At 37.5% G+C, this 20,090-nt stretch overlaps 1 protein-coding gene across 1 annotated transcript; it reads left to right on the top strand.

Moving 5' to 3' along the window:
- The first annotated feature begins 13,811 nt into the window (after window positions 1-13,811).
- LOC106379696 (protein LATERAL ROOT PRIMORDIUM 1-like) lies at window positions 13,812-16,326 on the top strand. Its single transcript, XM_048746844.1, has one exon. The coding sequence runs from the start codon at window positions 15,691-15,693 to the stop codon at window positions 16,324-16,326; it is 636 nt and encodes a 211-aa protein (XP_048602801.1). The 5' UTR covers window positions 13,812-15,690.
- The last annotated feature ends 3,764 nt before the right edge of the window (window positions 16,327-20,090 follow it).

The raw sequence follows: 20,090 nt of genomic DNA, 5'->3' as shown, positions 1-20,090 counted from the left end.
ATTTGTTTTTATCATAATTGTTGTGGAATGCATGTTTTGATTTGTATTTTGTTTAGTTCTTTTAAAATTAATTGAATATTCAATTTCATAGAATCAAGGGGATACAGTAGATGGAATAAAATTAATGGAATCAGTTTAAAAATTGAATATATTCATTTTGTTCATTCAAAATAAAAATTATAAAAGAAATGTATATGAATGTTTTTCTTTGTATTCTTTAGAATGGTTGTGAAATTGATGGAATGAATATTTTATTATATTCAATTTAAATTGTGAAATAAATTATGGAGTTAATGGACTAAGTCATTCCATATCATTCTTTTCGAAAAATAACAATCTAGTTGCAGTCAAAAAATTTATATAGAATTGATTATTTCATTTCATGAAATGTAAATCAAGTTGCAGCCTTGGTGTCTGAAATTAGTGTTTTAACTTAACGCATGCCATGTATCTCGTAATTCTTTGAATAATGATTGCTACTTTAAATTTTCTCCATTGCGAATAAAAGCCCTTATATATTAAACGATAAACACTATGATAAATGCGTTCACACTAAACTGGACACATATAGAAACATTGTAATAAATGTGTTCACATCAAAATGGACACATATCACATGTAGAAAGCTTATCAGGTAAACTTTACATAAATATGTTCACACTATGTATTGTACTTTTTTTTTAATATAAAACTCACATGCATGGTTTTTTTTTAGTTATTTTACTGTTTACGAATAGACATGGACAAATTATTCATAAATTTTGATTCGATTCGTTATCCGTTTTGATTCGAACTGAAAAATCCAGATATCTATTACTCTACGAAGCAAATCAAATACTAAAATGCAATATCCGTAAAAAAAAACAAATCACAAATATCAATATTTATAGGAACAAATATCCAATTTGATCTGTTATATGCATATATTATATACATATATTTAAAGAATTATCTATAAGTTATATATTATAGTTTATGTAAATTTCCAATATTTTTGTTTTTAAATAATTTCATTTTAAGAATTTTATTTTTCATGTATTATTTTGAAAAAAATATCATTTAATATTAATTACCAATATCTTTATATATTTATCAACCATCTTTATATACTTTTACATACACATACATGTGCACATTGACGTGAACAACTTATAACTAAATATTTACCACGACTGAAATATCTAATTTTTTTTACAAGTTAAAATATTATTTTTCTTAATGCTTCTTTTAGTATCGACAAAATTGTAGTAAAATGATTTGTGTTAATAATTTTTTTTTTTTAATTATTATCCGTTTAGAAACTATAATATGAAACCATTGGTTCGACATCACAACTATCTAAGATTTATAACATGAAAACAAATAAATAATAGTAATTTTTGATTATCAGAGGAAAAAAAACAAAAACATCAAATATTTTAACTGAACAAACCAAATAAATATTGATTTAAAATGATAGTTATATTTTAGAAGATTAAAAATAAAAAAACAACCTAAAACCGAACCGATATCCAGATTAAATATATTAATATCGTTTTATTAAAAAATAACGAAACTAGTGATCAATTTGCGCAATTATTACCTAGTGTCATTTTATTGTCAACGCAGGTGCCTCTCTCTCTTAGAGGGAAGGATACGTAAAGGGAAGGTTTCGCACTTGTTTCTATTTAATGTTTATCTATTTTCAACTGAATACTTTTACGGTTTTACCAAAAACAGTCATCTGGGTAAAATACCCGATTTGTAATTGGTTTGGGCCTTTTGGATCGTCCCTGCGGTTTAATTAATACCGTTTGAATTGGCTGTTCGAACTCAACGTAGGATGACCGACCTTTTTATGCCCTAAAATCGCTGAACCACTATCTACTTGAGACATGTGCTTTTCACATGTTTATTTAGAGACGCTAAAACGCATGCAATCCTCTGGTCATTGGCTATTCTCTTCAAATATAGAATGATCATTTAGTACAATGTAGATTATAGTATAGTGTGTTTTTTTAAACACACAAAGAAGATGATTATATATGTTTTTCGTTTTAGAACCAAAATTATTAGAAGCAGTGATATAGAGATACTCATTGCATCCGAGTATAGCAATCTAGCTGGTACAAATGCACTAGTAAGGAATTTTCGATGTACAGTTTAGATTGACACGTCTGAATACGATCCAGATATTTTTAAAATAATAAAAATCGAACTTAAGTCTCAAACTGTAATAAGTTAATCCTAAGAGAATCATTTTACTACAAGTTTTTATGTAGAGATTGGGTTCTCTTCTTCTAATCCTTCCAAACAAAGCCCAACTAGGGTGCAGAGCGCAATAACTTCTATAAGGCACTAAAACCACTTGACCGTACTTGATGCATAATCATTAATCAACGGCTTCAAATTATGTAATATATATATTTTTGGCTGTATAAGTGACTAATTAAGCCACAACAGTAGATGCATGATATACTTAACTTCTACTATTAGCAAAACCATTAAACAGTATAAGTATCTTACATTGAGTACTTGACTTCATAAAATAGAAGCATATAGAACTAAGAGCAGTGCGCCAAACTCAAAACTCGATCCCTTCCTTATGCATTCGACGCTAAACCAAACACCAAACCGTTAAGTCATCCTTATCATGAACCGGGCTAGTTTGGGTACAGGTCCTTAAAAGAAGAAAAGAGGTATATAAAGGGGAAACTAAGCGCGTGAGGCCAACGCATGTCGGATAGAAGTGAGACAACACGCCACATTGCGCCGATTAGGCAAAGAAGCATTCGTCTTTGTCTCGACTCCCTTCCATTATTGATTTTCCTTTTGGTTCATTGTAAACATTTTTTTCATCTCTTGAGCCCCGTGCCTTCTGCTCCTTTTCTTTAACTTTGTCATAACTCTACTGTTACATGCTTTATTTTCTAGGTTTTATTATTTTGAGAGCATTGTTACTTTTTTTGTTAACTTCCGTAAAATCCTTTACATTTTTTATTTTTTTTTTATTTTGTTAACACAATCACCTCTAAAGATTCGTATTCAACAGTTAATTCCAAGTGTGTTAAAAAGATATAGAAAATATTTATAAAATGGTTCATATTTCAAGGACCCTTTTATAAATATTCTCTATATTTTTTTTTCGCTACATTTTTTTTAATTTGATCTCTAAGATCCGAAACAAATAGAAAAAAATATTCCAAAACTAATTGTGAAAATACATATTTCTTATTTTCTTATTTTGTTTTTTCAGTAAGTAAATTAGGTTTGGTTAATTATAGGCATTTTTGATAATTTAACAGATTAAATGGACCTTTAAAACAACACAAAAAATTATGGATCCATGGCAAATATTCATATTGCCATGGGCAAGAGCCGGCACTGTGTTCAAGTGTGTTCAAGAGTCGATCACCTCCTAGGTTGTGAAAAAAAAACAGAGTTAATTCCAAGTTTTTTTATATACAATATTTTTTCTTTTGCATTTTCTTGAGTGTGTTTTAATTTGTTTGATAACCTAATGACATCGAGCATACTTTCTACTTTTCTAGTGACACTAACAAGGGGTATGCTTACGAATACAATTTACTCAATGAAATCAAACACCTTACAGTTTTGTATCATTTCAGTTAGGCAAAAAGTCAAAAGATCAAGTAAAACACAAAAGCATACTTTTCTAATTTTTTTTAGTTAAAGATTAAAAGACGGTTTCTTATATTTCTTTAAGAACTCCACCATAAAAACTTCAATTAATCATCATCTTAGAAAACAAATATGGGTTTATGGCTGTGCTAAAAAGGACCGTCGGGTTACGTAATTTAGCACAAAGGTGAAACGGGCACAAAAACATCAAAAGAAAAGGCAATGATTCGACGGCCGCAAAGCATGGAGGAGGAACCGACGAGCATTTTATTGAATGGGTTCTTTCACGTGCATTACTCAAACCAATTATTCTCCACTTAAACTTTTGTATAAGAAGGTGTTCAAAAAAAAAAAAAACTTTTGTATATGAAAACACACAAAAGCGACCTTCTTTCTTATTAATCGCAATAAACGTTACGGACGTATAAATATGCAGATATTATAACTAAGAACTATATTTTTGTTATCCAATGTAATTCGTACCAAGATCTGACTAACTCCAGGGTGAAAACTACGGTTGAAAACAACTCCAGGGTGAAAACAATTCGTACCAAGATCTGACTAACTCCAGGGTGAAAACAACTGGTCCACAATTTTCTTTATAAAAGTAGATCGGGACCATCTCCAAAGATTTTGTTTCAAATATAACTCGAGTTCATGTAGAAGCGAGTTTAGACCACATTTAATTTCGACTCGAACTACCACTTGACAACCAATAATAGGTTTCAAGAGATCTGATCTAAATAGTATTGCTACTGTCTTTGATACAAATATTGTATGTTTTTCAAAATATATCGCGAGAAGCAAAATTAAAGCATTGTGTTTAATTCATTCATGAAGGCCAGAGATAAGTAACACAAATATTTTCAATATAGGAAGTTGATATCGAAGGGTTTGTGGAGAAGTGAGAGTACCCCAACTTCGTTTGCCATTTGAACCACGTACCTAAAACTACCTTTAATGGGTAGACAACCAAAGCGTACTTTTTTTTCTTTTTACTTTTATTTCTTCTTGGAATATCATAAAGAGAATTCTGTTAAGGTAGCGTACTAGATTAATTGTAACAGGTAGCGTACTAGTTTAATTGTGTTTGTTATCCATGGTAATTAGAACCAAGATCTTAGAGCACCCTTAATGGTGGTTTTCTACATAAATTTCTAAAAATACATACATATGTATTTGCTCAAAAAAAAACCATATATATGTATATATAAATATTATTCTTTAATTAATAGTATCTAAACTTTACGAAAAATCCAACAATATTATATACATACATATATGTGTATCTTTAGAAACTTATGTAGAGAAATCCCTATTGAGATTGCTCTTACTAACTGGAGGTGAAAACTACCGTTAAAACAATTCGTCCACCAAGTTTCTAAATAGACCGGGACCATCGCCAATGATTTTGTTTCAAATATGACTCGAGTTCATGTAGAAGCGAGTTTAGACCACATTCTGACTCGAACTACCACTTAACAAAGGATATTAGGTTTCAAGACACCTGATATGAATAGTATTCACTACAAGAAAACATAATCTTAACGAGGGCGGTTTTCCTCGCTAATTCGTCGCAAAAGAGGCTTTACGACGAATTAGCGAGGAAACGTGTTTGATCGTTACACGTCCGTCGTAACACATATTTCCTCGCTAATTCGTCGTAACTTAGCGACGAATATATTTCGTCGTAAAGACGAAGTAGAACGATTCGTCGTAAAGACGTCGCTACAATTCCTCGTAAGGACGTCGCTACAATTCCTCGTAAATAACTCGAAAACAGTTCCTCGTAATCTACACGTAAATACCTTGAAATATTTTCCTCGCAAAATACACGTAACAACCACGAAATTATTTCCTCGTAAAATAGTCGTAAACATTTCCTCGTTATTTCCTCGTAAAGAATTCCTCGTAAAATACTCGTAAACTGTTTCTCGTCATTTCCTCGTAAGATTTCCACGTAAAGAGGTCGTACTTTAGCTACGAATTTACTTCGATTTTATTATTTTACAGAATTTTAAAATATAATTAAAAAATAATTAAAATTATTTAATTTAATAATAAATTAAAATTCAAAATAAAAATAAATTCATATGAAAATATTTTATAAATAAATAAGTTTTGAATTTATATAATACAACAACAAAAAAAAAACTAAGGGTCGTTCATCGCCCGGTAGAATTCATCACTCCTCCTCGTAACATCCGCCTCGTTATGTACGTCGTCGGATGACTCGCCATGAATGGGATGTTGTTGTCGCATGTTCCTCAACATGGACTCCCATTCCGGATTTGTGGCCGCAATAACGTCCAAGAAGCCCTCGACTCCACCCATACGAGATTTTGTCGCGGTCAACTCGTTACGCAGCTGAGCGGACTCTCTACGCAGCTCTGTGACTTCATCATCCCGTCGCTGACCATAAGACGATGTCGCTCTCGGAACATCATTGACTGAACCAATACCCAACGTCCGTCCCTTTTTTTTAGGGACAACCTTAAAAACAAAAAATAAATATTGTAAGTAAATATTTAAAGTTAAATTAAATGAATAATTAAAAGTTAATTTTTTTGAAAATTTACCTCCTCGTAAATCTTATCCACTTCAAGTGTGGATAAGGTGACGGGTAATCCGTCGGTAGACTGCTGGGTCAGCTGAGTCTGGCGGTCTTCAACCCGAGCAACTACGTCGTTGTAGATTTGCTCGGACTTGCCATCTACAAATACGCCCGCCTTGTTCTTGTGGGTCCTCTCGTAAAGTTCCATAAGAGACGGGAGATGTCCCGTCTCTTTGGCCTAAAAAAACAGTTAAGAAAGTTAGAATAAATTAATATAATTATTAAAAAATTATTTAATAAAATATTTAATTACCATTTCCAAACGGACACCGGCGTGGGGTTTTTGGCCCGTAGTGTGAAGCATCGGCCCGTTCCCGTGCTCATCGACCGTGTTACGGGAGTTAGAGCAAGCCTGGGCGATTCTAATCGAATCAGGAAGGCGCCAATAACGGATGAGGCCATCCCACACCTCCGTGGTGAGCTCAGCGGGTTTGCCACGCTCATACCCCTTCACGATCCAGTCACCCTTCCAGTTGGAGACCGTGTCCAACAAGCGAACTTTCGCTTTCGCGTTAAACTTCTTCCTCACCCTCTCAGTGATCCCCAAAGCCCAATTATATTTTTGCTGTTGGAAAAAATAAATTAACAATTAGTTTTTTAGAAAGTATATATATATAAATCATGAAAAAATTAAAATATATATAATTAATTAATAGAAACTTACAGCGTAAATTTTGAACCACGTCTTTCTGACGTAGTGAGGCGTCTTACTCCAGTTTGGATGTGGCATGGAGAAGTAACCCTTGATCGTGTCGGTTACGTCCGATGCAAGACATCCGTCAACCCCCCACCTGGAAAATACAAATTTAAAATATAAATTATTTTTTAATGTTATAAAAGATATTTAAACGAATTAAAAAAATTAATGCAACATACCACAACGTTCCGTCCGGTCGGTCTGGGTCGATGACTGGTAAACCTTCTCTGCCTGGCAGACTGAGAATGTCCTCTACCGTGTACTGCGAGTAAGGAGCACTCGGAGGCACCATCAGATCAGGATGAATATCAGCGACCATCGGAGGTGCCATCGGAGGAGGCACAGGAGGAGGCATCGGAGGAGGCACATGAGGAGCCGATGGTGCACTAGAAGAAGTAGACCCAGAGACTCTCTGAGTGTACTGAGTCTCGGGGACAGTCTCCTGGCCCGAAGAACTGGGAGCGGAAGAAGAGGCCGGGTCTAAACGACTACCCGGCTCACCGAAGATCTCTCTATAATGGGCAGTAAGTCTTCCTTTTCGAACCTGGAAAAAAAAATGAAATTTTTGAAATTAACATCAACAATATATTTTCCAACATTATCCACCTAATCAACACTAAATAACATAAAATCCGCAAACCTATCTAAATTCCCTATACTAACCACCTAATGTATCCTAAACTAACCAAATTAGAGAGGAATCAGGCTTACCATTGCTACGAAATGGAGAGGAAGTAGAGAGGAAGTAGAGAGGAAAGAAAGAGTGAGCGGTCAGGTGTATATATAAGATTACATATCGTCGCAAATTCGTCGTAAATTTACGACTAAATAGCGAGCAGTTACAAAGGCCCGTCTTTTTTTTTACGAGGAAATTGCGAGTAATCACAAAGGCCCGTGTTTTTTTATACGTGGTATTAACGACGATTTACTTTACGAGGAATTAACGAGGCTTACTTTCCTATAAATATACCCACAACTCTCACTCTCAAACCACACCCAAACTCCCAAATCACACTTTATCTCAAATCACAATCCTCAAAAAAATCCTATTCAAATTATAAATATTTGAAAAAAATAGGAAAAGGAGAAGATATTAGAATTCATGTGGGCGAGACTTACGTATTATAATTGCTGGAAGTCTTGCCACATGTTAATCTGGTATTTTTCTCCTTTTCTTTTTTTTTTCAAGTTTGTACACAACGAGATATTTACGACGATTTGTGCTTACGTGGAATTAACGTGTTTATGTATAAATCCGTTTACGTGGTCTTTACGACGATTTGTGCTTACGTGGAATTAACGAGTGTTTTTTTTACGTGGACTTTACGACGATTTTTCTTACATGGAATTAACGTGATTTATGTTTAAATCTTTTTACGTGGTCTTTACGACGATTTCATCCTACGTGGAATTAACGAGTGTTATGTTTAAATCCCTAGAACCCCAAACCCGAAACCCGAAACCCCAAACCCCAAACCCCAAACCCCAAACCCGAAACCCCAACTCCGAAACCCGAAACCCCAAACCCTAAACCCCAGATTCCTTATTTTCTACTTCATATATTCCAAACCCCCATCTTTAATTTTCTACTTCATATATTCCAACCCCAAACCCGAAACCCGAAACCCGAAACCCCAACCCCGAAACCCGAAACCCGAAATCCGAAACCCGAAACCCCAAACCCGAAACCCGAAACTCGAAACCCCAAACCCGAAACCCCAACCCCGAAACCCGAAACCTCAAACCCGAAACCCAAACCCCAAACCCGAAACCCCAAACTCGAAACCCGAAACCCGAAACCCAAACCCCCATCTTTAATTTTCTACTTCATATATTCCAAACCCCCATCTTTAATTTTCTACTTCATATATTCCAAACCCCCATCTTTAATTTTCTACTTCATATATCCCTAGAACCCCAAACCCGAAACCTGAAACCCGAAACCCATACCCCAAACCCGAAACCCCAAACCCGAAACCCGAAACCCGAAACCCGAAACCCCATATTCCTTATTTTCTACTTCATATATTCCAAACCCCCATCTTTAATTTTCTACTTCATATATTCCAAACCTCATATTTAATTTTAAGTTTCGTCGTTATTTCCTCGTTGTCTTACGTGGTTTTTACGACGATTTAACCCTACGTGGACTTTACGACGATTTTATTCTACGTGGACTTTACGACGATTTCATCCTACGTGTACTTTACGACGATTTCATCCTGCGTGGACTTTACGACGATTTCATCCTACGTGGACTTTACGACGATTTGTGCTTACGTGGAATTAACGAGTGTTATGTTTAAATCCCTAGAATCAGAAACCCGAAACCCGAAACCCCAACCCCCAAACCCCATACCCTAAACCCGAAACCCCAAACCCGAAACCCCATACCCTAAACCCCAAACCCGAAACCCCAACCCCCAAACCCCATACCCTAAACCCGAAACCCCAAACCCGAAACCCGAAACCCGAAACCCAAACCCCCATCTTTAATTTTCTACTTCATATATTCCAAACTCCCATCTTTAATTTTCTACTTCATATATCCCTAGAACCCCAAACCCCGAAACCCGAAAGCCCAAACCCGAAACCCAAAACCCAAAACCCGAAATCCGAAACCAAAAACCCGAAACCCCATATTCCTTATTTTCTACTTCATATATTCCAAACTCCATCTTTATTTCCATTCCAAACCACAATATCCCACATTTGCTTATTCATAAAACAAACTCCCAGCATTCCCTTATTCATAAAACAAACCTCACATTATCTTATTCATAAAACAAACTCCCTCATCTTATTCATAGAACAAATACATCAATCGGATACATCGACATTCTCGTCATCACTAGAAACATCATCATTTTCATTAAACTCGTCTTCAACAGCTTCGTCTGTGGCATCATCGGTAAGATCTTCGTACTCGTGATTATGCGGATCAATGAGAAGGATGTCATCAATTTCTTGTTCAGGTTCCTCGACTTCATTTATCTGTTCTTCTTGCAATGGTGGTTCTTCTCCACTGATGATTCGTCCTCGAGGTGTAACTTTGATCACTGCTAACCAATTTATACCTGAATCTCTCATCCGAGGGTATGGAAGGAAGCTAACTTGGTCTGCTTGTGAAGCTAAGATGAAAGGCTCGAATTTGTTGTACCTTCGTCCACCGTTGACATCAACTACACCGAATTTGTTAGACCGAACACCTCTGTTGACGACGGGGTCGAACCATTCACATTTGAAGAGGACGCATTTCAGCTTCAGTATCCCTGGAAATTCGACTTCAATAATCTCCGTCAAGATCCCGTAGAAATCTGTTTCCCCTTTCACACATATTCCATAGTTACTGGTCGCCCGCTGTCTACCATAGTCATATGTATGAAAAGTATAGCCCCGTGTGAAATACATCTGTGATGTGGTGACCTTTACAAGTGGAGATTGAATTACTTCGTGTAACCACTTAGGATAATCTGCATCGTCGTCGTCATAATCAACCTGCAAAAATAAAGAGAATGTTAATGAAATACAGATAATGTATGAAAAAAAAGTTTTAGTTAATACCTGATTCCGCAACCACTTAATGAAGTGTTGATCTTTCCTTTTGTCTACGTCACTTGTGGATATACCAGGAAATGTTTCTTCGACTTGAGAAACAAATAGGCTGTAAAATCACATTTTATAGGAATGAATCTCTCGCAATTATACAATTAATTATAGTTATATGTGTTTCGAAGTGTCAATATATGTTACCTTTCAAAATAACGCATCAATGGATCTTCGCAATTGAGTAGAATATAGGTGTGTGCACTATGAGCGTCTTTTCACTCGACCACCAAACCTCTTTACACTTCCCACCGAGTCGCCCAATCTGGCTAAAGATGTCTGGAACACCAGCAACTGCATATGTTGGCGCAACACCACCATCATCATATCTTCTTGGAGCTCTTCTCCGTGTACGTACTTTTGACGCAAAGTAGTACGATGTGAAGTGAGAAACTTCTTCCGTCAAACTTCCAGCAATTATAGAACCTTCAACTTTGGCGAGGTTCTTTGCTTTTCCCTTCAAATATTTCATGGCTCGCTCATACTGATACATCCATCCGTAATGTACAGGTCCACGAAGCAATGCCTCATATGGGAGGTGGACAGCTAGATGCTCCATGACGTCAAAAAATCCGGGAGGAAATATCTTCTCCAAGTTGCACAATAAGATGGGAATGTTCTCCTGAAGCTGTTCCACAACTTCTTCTTTAAGAGTGCGTGTGCTCAGATCCCTGAAAAATGCTCCAATGCCTTTTATATTCAAAAAAAATTAAACACATTGTTAGTCATATATTATTTTGTAAATTATTGTGATATAATACACTACGTACCTGCAAGTGCTTCATGTACGTTTGTTGGAAGTAGCTCCGCAAATGCAAAGGGCAGTAGTCGTTGCATAAATACATGACAATCATGACTCTTCATCCCGGAGAACTTTTGACCCTTTTCAACACATCTAGAGAGATTCGAAACATACCCATCGGGGAACTTCACTTCTGATGCCACCCAGTTGAACAACACCGACTTTTTTTCTGAAGATAATCTGAATATCGGAACGGGAACTTGTCCATTGCTTTTAATATGTAACTCGCTTCTTGAGCAAATATCCGGCAAGTCCAACCTCGATTTTATGTTGTCTTTTGTCTTCCCTGGGACATTCAATATTGTATTCATGATGTTCTCAAAGAAATTCTTCTCTATATGCATCACATCGAGGTTGTGGCGCAGAAGAAGATCCTTCCAATATGGCAACTCCCAAAATATACTCTTCTTGTGCCAGTTGTGATGAACACCGTAAGAATCTGGCATATTACGAGGGACATGCCAATTACCACCCCAACGAACTGTTTCGTTAGCTCCGTAGTAGTCGATTTGCGCTTCAATTTGTTCTCCAGTTAGATATGGAGGAGGAGTGTCTCTCACAACCCTTTTGTGCCTAAACAAATTCTTGTTTCTTCGGTAAGGATGGCCAATGGGAAGAAATCGACGGTGACAATCAAACCAACTTGTCTTCCTACCATTCTTCAGTTGAAACGCATCTGTCGTTCCATTACAATATGGACAAGCTAATCTCCCATGTGTAGTCCATCCAGACAACATCCCATAGGCAGGGAAATCACTTATGGTCCACAAAAGCATCGCTCGCATCGTAAAATTCGTCTTCGTTGAACAGTCATACGTCCTCACCCCTGTTGACCACAAATCCTTCAACTCTTTTATCAGTGGTTGTAGGAAAACATCCAGGGACCTTTTTGGATGGTTCGGACCAGGTATTAATATGGTCAAGAATAGTAACTCCCGTTGCATGCACATCTCCGGTGGCAGGTTGTATGGAGTAAGAAAGACTGGCCACAATGAATATTGTCTCCCTGACATTCCGAACGGACTAAATCCATCTGTGCATAATCCGAGATACACATTCCGGATATTGCTAGCGAAATCTGGATGTACTTTGTTGAAATGTTTCCAGGCTCTTGCATCTGATGGATGAGTCATCTCACCATCCGTCTGAGTATGCTCGGCATGCCATCTCATCTTTCCAGCAGTCTGCTCTGATTGATACAATCTTTTCAATCTGTCTGTAATTGGTAGGTACCACATCCTTTGGTACGGTACCCTATTACGTCCCCGTCCTTGCGGCTTGAATCGTGGCTTCTTGCAGAATCGACATTCTTCTAGCTTCTCATCATCTCCCCAATAGATCATGCAGTTGTCGATGCAAACATCTATCATCTCCGAAGGCAACCCAAGGCTATAAACCAGTTTCTGAATCTCATAATAAGAATCAGCAGACACATTGTCTTCCGGCAAATACTCTTTAAACAAGTCCGCCCATTCGTTCATGCAACTTTCAGGTAGATTGTGATCAGTTTTAATATTCATCATTCTAGCAGCTAACGACAATTTAGAGAGACCTTCTCTACAACCACTGTAAAGTGGTTGATTCGCCGCGCTTAACATTTCGTAAAACTTTTTTGCATCTATATTAGGTTCTTCATCTCCATCATGAGCTACGAATGCATCAGCTACCATATCATGAACCCTATCATAATCTACCATCTCCTCCTGCTGGTAACTATGTTCATTATGCAAATGATGATCAACCGGTTCTTTTTCCTGAAAATTGCTATTACTACTACTAGCTTCATTCTGATCATAATTAAAACCTTCTCCATGTTGAAACCAGATATAGTAATTTGCCGTGAAACCTCTATTTATTAAATGCTTCCAAACATTTTCACGGTTTGCCAGTTTCGAATTGTTGCATTTCCGACAAGGACAGAACATCTTACCACTTTCTTGGGCGAGCGGTGTTGAATCTGCTTGATGCATAAATGTCTCCAGACCCGCAAGGTATTCTTTCGTCACTCTCCCGTTAGCATCTCTATGCATATACATCCACTTCCGCAACTCGTAAATATTCCCGGAGCCAGCCATTTTTTTTCTTTCACGTTTTTTGTTGTTGGTGTGTTTAAAATGATGTTTAAACATCCATATTTATAGGAAAATTCGAATCTGGTAGTTGTAATTTTGCTATGAATTTACGACGAAAATTAATTAGGTGGGCAAAAAAAACGGGTAACACCTATAAAGTTGGTGGATTCAAAAATTTTCTCGCTAAATACACGTAAACTATTTCCTCGTAAATACCACGCAAAGTTTACGTCGTATTTACGAGGAAATAGTTTTTCCTCGTAAAATACTCGTAAAGTTACATCCACTTTACGACGAAATATTTTTGTCGTTACGTTACGAGGAAATAACGATGACTTTAGTTTTTCACGTAAATTCGTCGTAAACTCGACGCAAATTTACGAGGATTGTTTTTCTTCGTTAATTTTCGTCGTTAACCATGTGTTTTCTTGTAGTGATTTCTAAAACTGAATTAATGTCTCTGATGAAAATATATTACTATATGTTTTTCAGGATATATCGACTGATAAGCAATATTAATTCATTCCGAGAGATAAGTAACACTAATAATGTCAATATATATAGTTAGGAAACTTCAAATGCATTTTCTCGAAGCGAACTAGATGGAATTTTGGTCCAGGAGTTTTTGGCCAGCCCTAGCTAGTGCTATACATCAAAAGGTTAAGTATGCTTACGTTGTGGTATACCGAATCAATAAGTGAACCGGTCAGCCATTTCTTCGGGAAACAGAACCGGGAAGGGTTACAGGCAAGTGGAGCCACGCGCACGAGCGCTGGTGGTGAACTTTGTCATCTGGTAAAGAATAATAAAAAATATTTAAACGATCAAAACTTCAGCTAGAATCCAAAAGCAAAGGAGAAGAAGGTATCATGTGCCATTTTTGAGTTATTATTATTAAAAACATGAATAAGTAAGAACCAGAATTAATAAATAAAAAGTTCAATAAGAAAGAAACAGAAAAAATCATTTTTCCTCTATCTTTCTGCAAGATGTCCATGATGATTATTATTAGAGAGAGACAGGAACAACAAGAAACCATCTAGAAGAAGGAAACATAATTGTATTGTTTTTAAGGGAGGTAAGGGCATCTCCTTCTTCCCGTTGGGATTCTTAATATACGTGTTATATATATGTATGTATATACTTCTTCTGTTTTTTAATATTACATATTCTAGAAACAAATTTTGTTTTAAAAAGATCTATTTTTTACATTTTCAAGACATGTTTTATTAACTAATTGCAAATTTCAAAAAACTTGATTGCATTTATTGAATTGTTATTGGCTTAAAATTATAAAACAAAGATAAACACAAAAAAATATGCAAATTTAATGTGTTTTATTAAAATGTGTGAAAAATCTAGAATATGTAACATTAAAAAACAGATGGAGTATTATATATGTATAAGTAATGGTGGGGTACACAATTTTTGTGGAACCCTATAGATAATGATTCTTAAAAGAAAATTTTAAGAATCGGTAAATATCCTTATTTTTGGATTTACACAATAATTATAGACTCCACAATTATTTACACATATATATTATGTATTATTTACACATATATAATATATACATAATAATATAATATATTTATTAAGAAATCCAACGGGAATAAACCCCATCGGAGATTGTTTAAGAAGATCCAGAAGAAGCTCCAATAGCACAAGAAACATCTGTTAGGACCAACATAATATCAGGTTTTCTAGAGAGAGAAAGTTAGATTTTGCACAGAGAGAGAGAGAGGAACCAAAAGAAAGTAAAGAGTTGCAGTGTTCTTTTTCTCCTCCTGTGAGCAGAAAGAAATAAAGTCAAAAGTTACAGTAGATTGCAAGATCCTTCTTCTTCTCTGCTCATCAGAGATTTTGTTTTGTAGATTTTTTTTTATAAAAGAAGGAATCGTTTATAGGTTTATGGTTGTATGCATTGGACTTGTGTGATGTGTTGTTTACTTATTAGGGAATAGAAACAATTTTTATTCATTTCTATTAGTTTTTTTTTTGTATTTATAATTTGTAAAGATTAGGGTTTTGATTTATATCAGCTGTGGCAACCACGAGGAGGCATAATCTACCGACGTCGGATTCCGGTGCCTTCACGGACTGGACGGCGGCGGCAACGACATCTTCCCGCGCCACCGAGGATCTATCTCTTGGTTTCAATGCTGGTCCCGCCGTTGTCCACGGTGGTTTAGCCTCAGCTTCCGCCGCCGCCGGCGTTCCATCATGGCCTCCTGGATCCTCTGTCCGTTACAGCCTCCCGTCGTCGGCGGCGACGGAGATGGGCATGGTCGGTCTAAGAGACGTCTACCTTGTTGCTCCGGCGTACCACCACCACCAGAACGTTGGACTTGTAGCAGGATCCGATCAGATTAACAGTAATGCAGCGGCGGCGTCGCTTGGCGTCGGAGTTATTCCTCTTCTCACAGCGGCTCAGGCGCAGCAGCAGCATCAAATCGTGGAGGACACCGACATTAACTTCCTCGGAAACAGCCGGAGATGGCAGAACAATGACAGCAGCAACAACCAGACGGAGTATCTTCACTTCAAGAGTACGACGGTGGCCTCGACTTCGAACAACTCGGGGTCGGGCTCAGCGGGAACCGCCACGTGTCAAGACTGTGGTAACCAGGCCAAGAAAGAGTGTAAGCAGAGGCGGTGCAGGACGTGCTGCAAGAGCCGTGGCTTTGATTGTTCGACTCACGTGAAGAGCACGTGGGTCTCTGCGGCTCGTAGGAGAGAGAGGCAGGTCATGCCCACAACGGCTGGCTCGTCTCCTTCGACCTCCTCAGGGACCAAGAAGCCGAGGATCGCCGGGGCTCAACAACAAGCCACTTCTCATACTTCAACTTCTAACACGCCTCCTCAAAGTTTCGATACCAGTTCCAGCCAAAAAGGTATTATTACATTTTATTAATTAGTATACCTATTTTTATTGAATCACTACAAGAAAACACACCGAATTCCGACGGATCTTCCGACGGACACCAAGGTCGTCGGACATTTGCGACGGAATACTGACAAATTTCCGACCAAATCCCAAAAAATTAAGTCGTCGGAATTCCGTCGGCCATTTCCGACGGAATTCCGACGACATACGGTTCGTCGGAATTTTCCGACGACTTTTCGACGACATTCCGATAAAAAATGTAACCGTTGTAGTCGTCGGAAGTTCGTCGGTATATTCCGACGAAATTCCGACGACATTCCGATTAATAGCAAAGTCGTCGGAATTCCATCGGTATATTCCGACGGAATTCCGACGAACCATGTGACCGTTGCCGACAAATACATATGACCGTTGTATAGCCGTTTGGGATTGGACAATTCCGACGGAATTCCGACGGACTTCTTTACATCCGTCGGAATTCCGTCGGAAAGTCGTCGGAGGTCCGTAAGCAATTTCCTATAAATACAACCCCTCCTCATTCAACTCATTCACACTTCATTCTCTCTTCATTCTCTTTAGTCATAACAATTCCGTGAAAATCATGTCTTCAGAAGTTTATTATCGTTCGTGGATGGATAAACCTCATTTGGATCCGAACACCAATTTGCTTACGGAAGAATACGTTCAAGGGATTGGAGAATTCATGAGGCTTGTTCAACAGCAACCGGATGCAAAAAGTGGTATGTTAAGATGTCCCTGCTCTTCTTGCAATAATAATAAGGTTATAAAAGAATTTGATGTTTGGACTCATTTGTATATGAAAGGGTTTTCACGTAATTATAAAGTTTGGTACCTTCATGGGGAAACTGGTTATGAATATGGTAGTACTAGCGAACCTCAGCCTGTTAGTGAACCTCAGCCTGATATTAGGTTAGAAGAATCTAGAACGGATATAGATTATGGTGTAGGTACTGAGCAGATGGTACATGATCATTATAGAGGGGAAGAACCAAACCCCGAGTCTAGGAGATTTTTTGACATGTTGGATGCAGGAAAACAACCTTTGTATCAAAATTGTAGAGATGGTCATTCAGTCTTATCATCTGCAACTAGATTAATGGGTATTAAGACAGACTATAATTTGGCTGAAGAATGTATGGATGCGATTACTGATTTTGTCAAAGGTATTTTACCTGAGGATAACCTTGCACCGGGTTCATACTACGAGGTTCAGAAACTTGTTGCAGGTCTTCAACTACCGTATGAAGTGATAGATGTATGTATTGACAACTGCATGATCTACTGGAGAGCGGATGAGACACGGAATGTATGCAAATTTTGTGGGAAACCTCGTTATCAGGAGACGAGGGGAAGAGTTCCGATCCCATTCAAAAGAATGTGGTATTTGCCTTTGACGGAAAGATTGAAGAGGTTGTATCAGTGTGAGCGCACAGCAAAAGCAATGAGATGGCATGCAGAGCATTCCACAAATGGTGAGATTAGACATCCTTCAGATGCAAAGGCTTGGAAACATTTCCAGTCAACATATCCAGAATTTGCGGAAGAGAGAAGAAATGTTTATCTTGGATTATCTACTGATGGTTTCAGCCCATTTGGAAAGCATGGAAGGCAGTATTCTCTATGGCCAGTTATTGTGACACCGTACAACTTACGGCCGAGCTTGTGCATGCGACGAGAGTTTTTGTTTCTCTCAATTCTAGTCCCCGGGCCAGATCATCCTAAAAGATCACTAGATGTGTTTCTTCAACCACTAATATATGAGTTGCAACAACTATGGGCGCATGGTTTTGAGACATACGATGTTTCGCGCAAAGAAAACTTTCAGATGCGGGCAGTACTTATGTGGACAATAAGTGACTTTCCAGCATATGGTATGTTATCTGGATGGACAACACATGGGAAGCTATCATGTCCATATTGTCAAGATGACACAGATGCTTTCCAACTAAAGAACGGAAGGAAAACGTGTTGGTTTGACTGTCACAGACGATTTCTACCACCTGATCATCCATACCGCAGGAGTAAGACTTCGTTTACGAAGAACAAGCAGGTGTTTGATGGTCCACCTGAGGAAGTTAGTGGGAAAGATTTGTTGAAGCAGTTTAGGTATTTTGATGCAGAAAGGACGCCAGATGTAGGTGGACATGAAAACATTCGAGTCAATGCGGTTGGAGAGCTACATAACTGGCACAAAAAGAGTATTTTCTGGGATCTACCATATTGGGAGAGTCATCTATTGCGGCATAATTTAGATGTCATGCATATTGAGAAGAACTTCTTCGATAATCTGATGAACACAGTCCTTAACATCCAAGGTAAAACGAAGGATAATTTGAAGTCAAGGTTGGATTTAGTCGATATTTGTGATCGTTCTGAACTTCACGTTGATGAGAACGGTACGGCCCCTTTTCCCATTTATCGGCTAGATGGTGCTAGAAAAGAAGAGTTCTTTGATTGGATTACAGAGAAAGTGAAATTTCCTGACGGATATGCATCAAATTTGGGGAACTGCGTTGATAGAAGCGAAGGAAAGTTTACTGGCTTGAAGAGTCATGATTGTCATGTAATTATGCAGCGCCTCCTTCCGTTTGCCTTTTCAGCATTATTGCCACGTAATGTTCATGAAGCAATTGCAGGGATTAGCGTTTTTTTCCGTGACTTATGCAGCAGAGTATTGACTGAAGAGGGAATTAATAATTTGAAGACAAACGCACCAGTCAGCATGTGCAACCTTGAGAAGATATTTCCTCCATCATTCTTTGATGTAATGGAACATCTTGCTATTCATCTCGCAAGAGAATTGGAACTTGGTGGTCCTGTGCAGTACAGATGGATGTATATTTTTGAGCGTTATATGCATCATCTGAAGAAGATGGTCAAAAATCAAAGCAGGGTGGAAGGATCTATAGTGGCACAGGTGATCAATGAAGAAACTGCAATCTTTGCTGAAAATTATTTTCCACCAGAAGTGCAAACAAAACACCGAAGACCTGCTCGGCATGATGATAGAGGGGAGAGAGCAACATATCATGTTACTGTCCCAAGCATGTTCAAGGAAATAGGACGACTTAGTGGAAAATTCACGAAGCGGAGACTTACGGACACTGAGAACGCTCATTTGCAAACATATTTGCTCACCAACTGTGAAGATGTTCTACAATATGAGAGGTAAAAATATTTATTCATTTATTGTTAGATTAATATTCAATATATTTATTTCATATTGATAATATTTTTGTATATAGTGTATATATGGCGGAGTTGCGTATGACTCACAGGCATGCAACAGAAGATGAGCTTCGACAACTTAGAGATAACGGATTTGCTGCGTGGCTTCGTAGTTATGTGAGTCATATATCCTATTACCCTATGCAAATGATTAGTTTAAATTTAATATATATAAACTAATTAATTTTGCAATCATATATGTTTTTTTTTATAGGTGAATGATGGTTTGGCCAGAGGTCTTGTGTTCGATGATTGGGTACGCGAATTTGTGCAGGGACCAAACTATGTGGTCAAATCATATCCTAAATTTTGTACGCGAGGATATGCATTCACAAGGAAAGGTCATTCTAAGACAACATATGATGCTGGTGTTTCATCTTCTTCTGGTGACGATGTCTACTACGGCAACATAAAAGAAATATTGGAAATCCAATTTCCTGGAATGGTTGGATTGCGTTGTGTAGTATTCTATTGTGATTGGTATGACACCACCCCAGATAGAGGAGTGAAGATTGATGCGTTTGGTGTTACATCAGTTCATT

This window comes from Brassica napus, chromosome C2, assembly GCF_020379485.1.
Source record: "Brassica napus cultivar Da-Ae chromosome C2, Da-Ae, whole genome shotgun sequence".
Lineage (NCBI taxonomy): Eukaryota > Viridiplantae > Streptophyta > Magnoliopsida > Brassicales > Brassicaceae > Brassica > Brassica napus.
Note: the sequence above shows the minus strand (reverse complement) of the source record. Positions and strands in the feature narration are given on the sequence as shown.

Coding starts and splice junctions, on each gene's coding strand:
- LOC106379696 (XM_048746844.1), top strand. CDS start 15,691: ATGGGCATGGTCGGTCTAAGAGACGTCTACCTTGTTGCTCCGGCGTAC.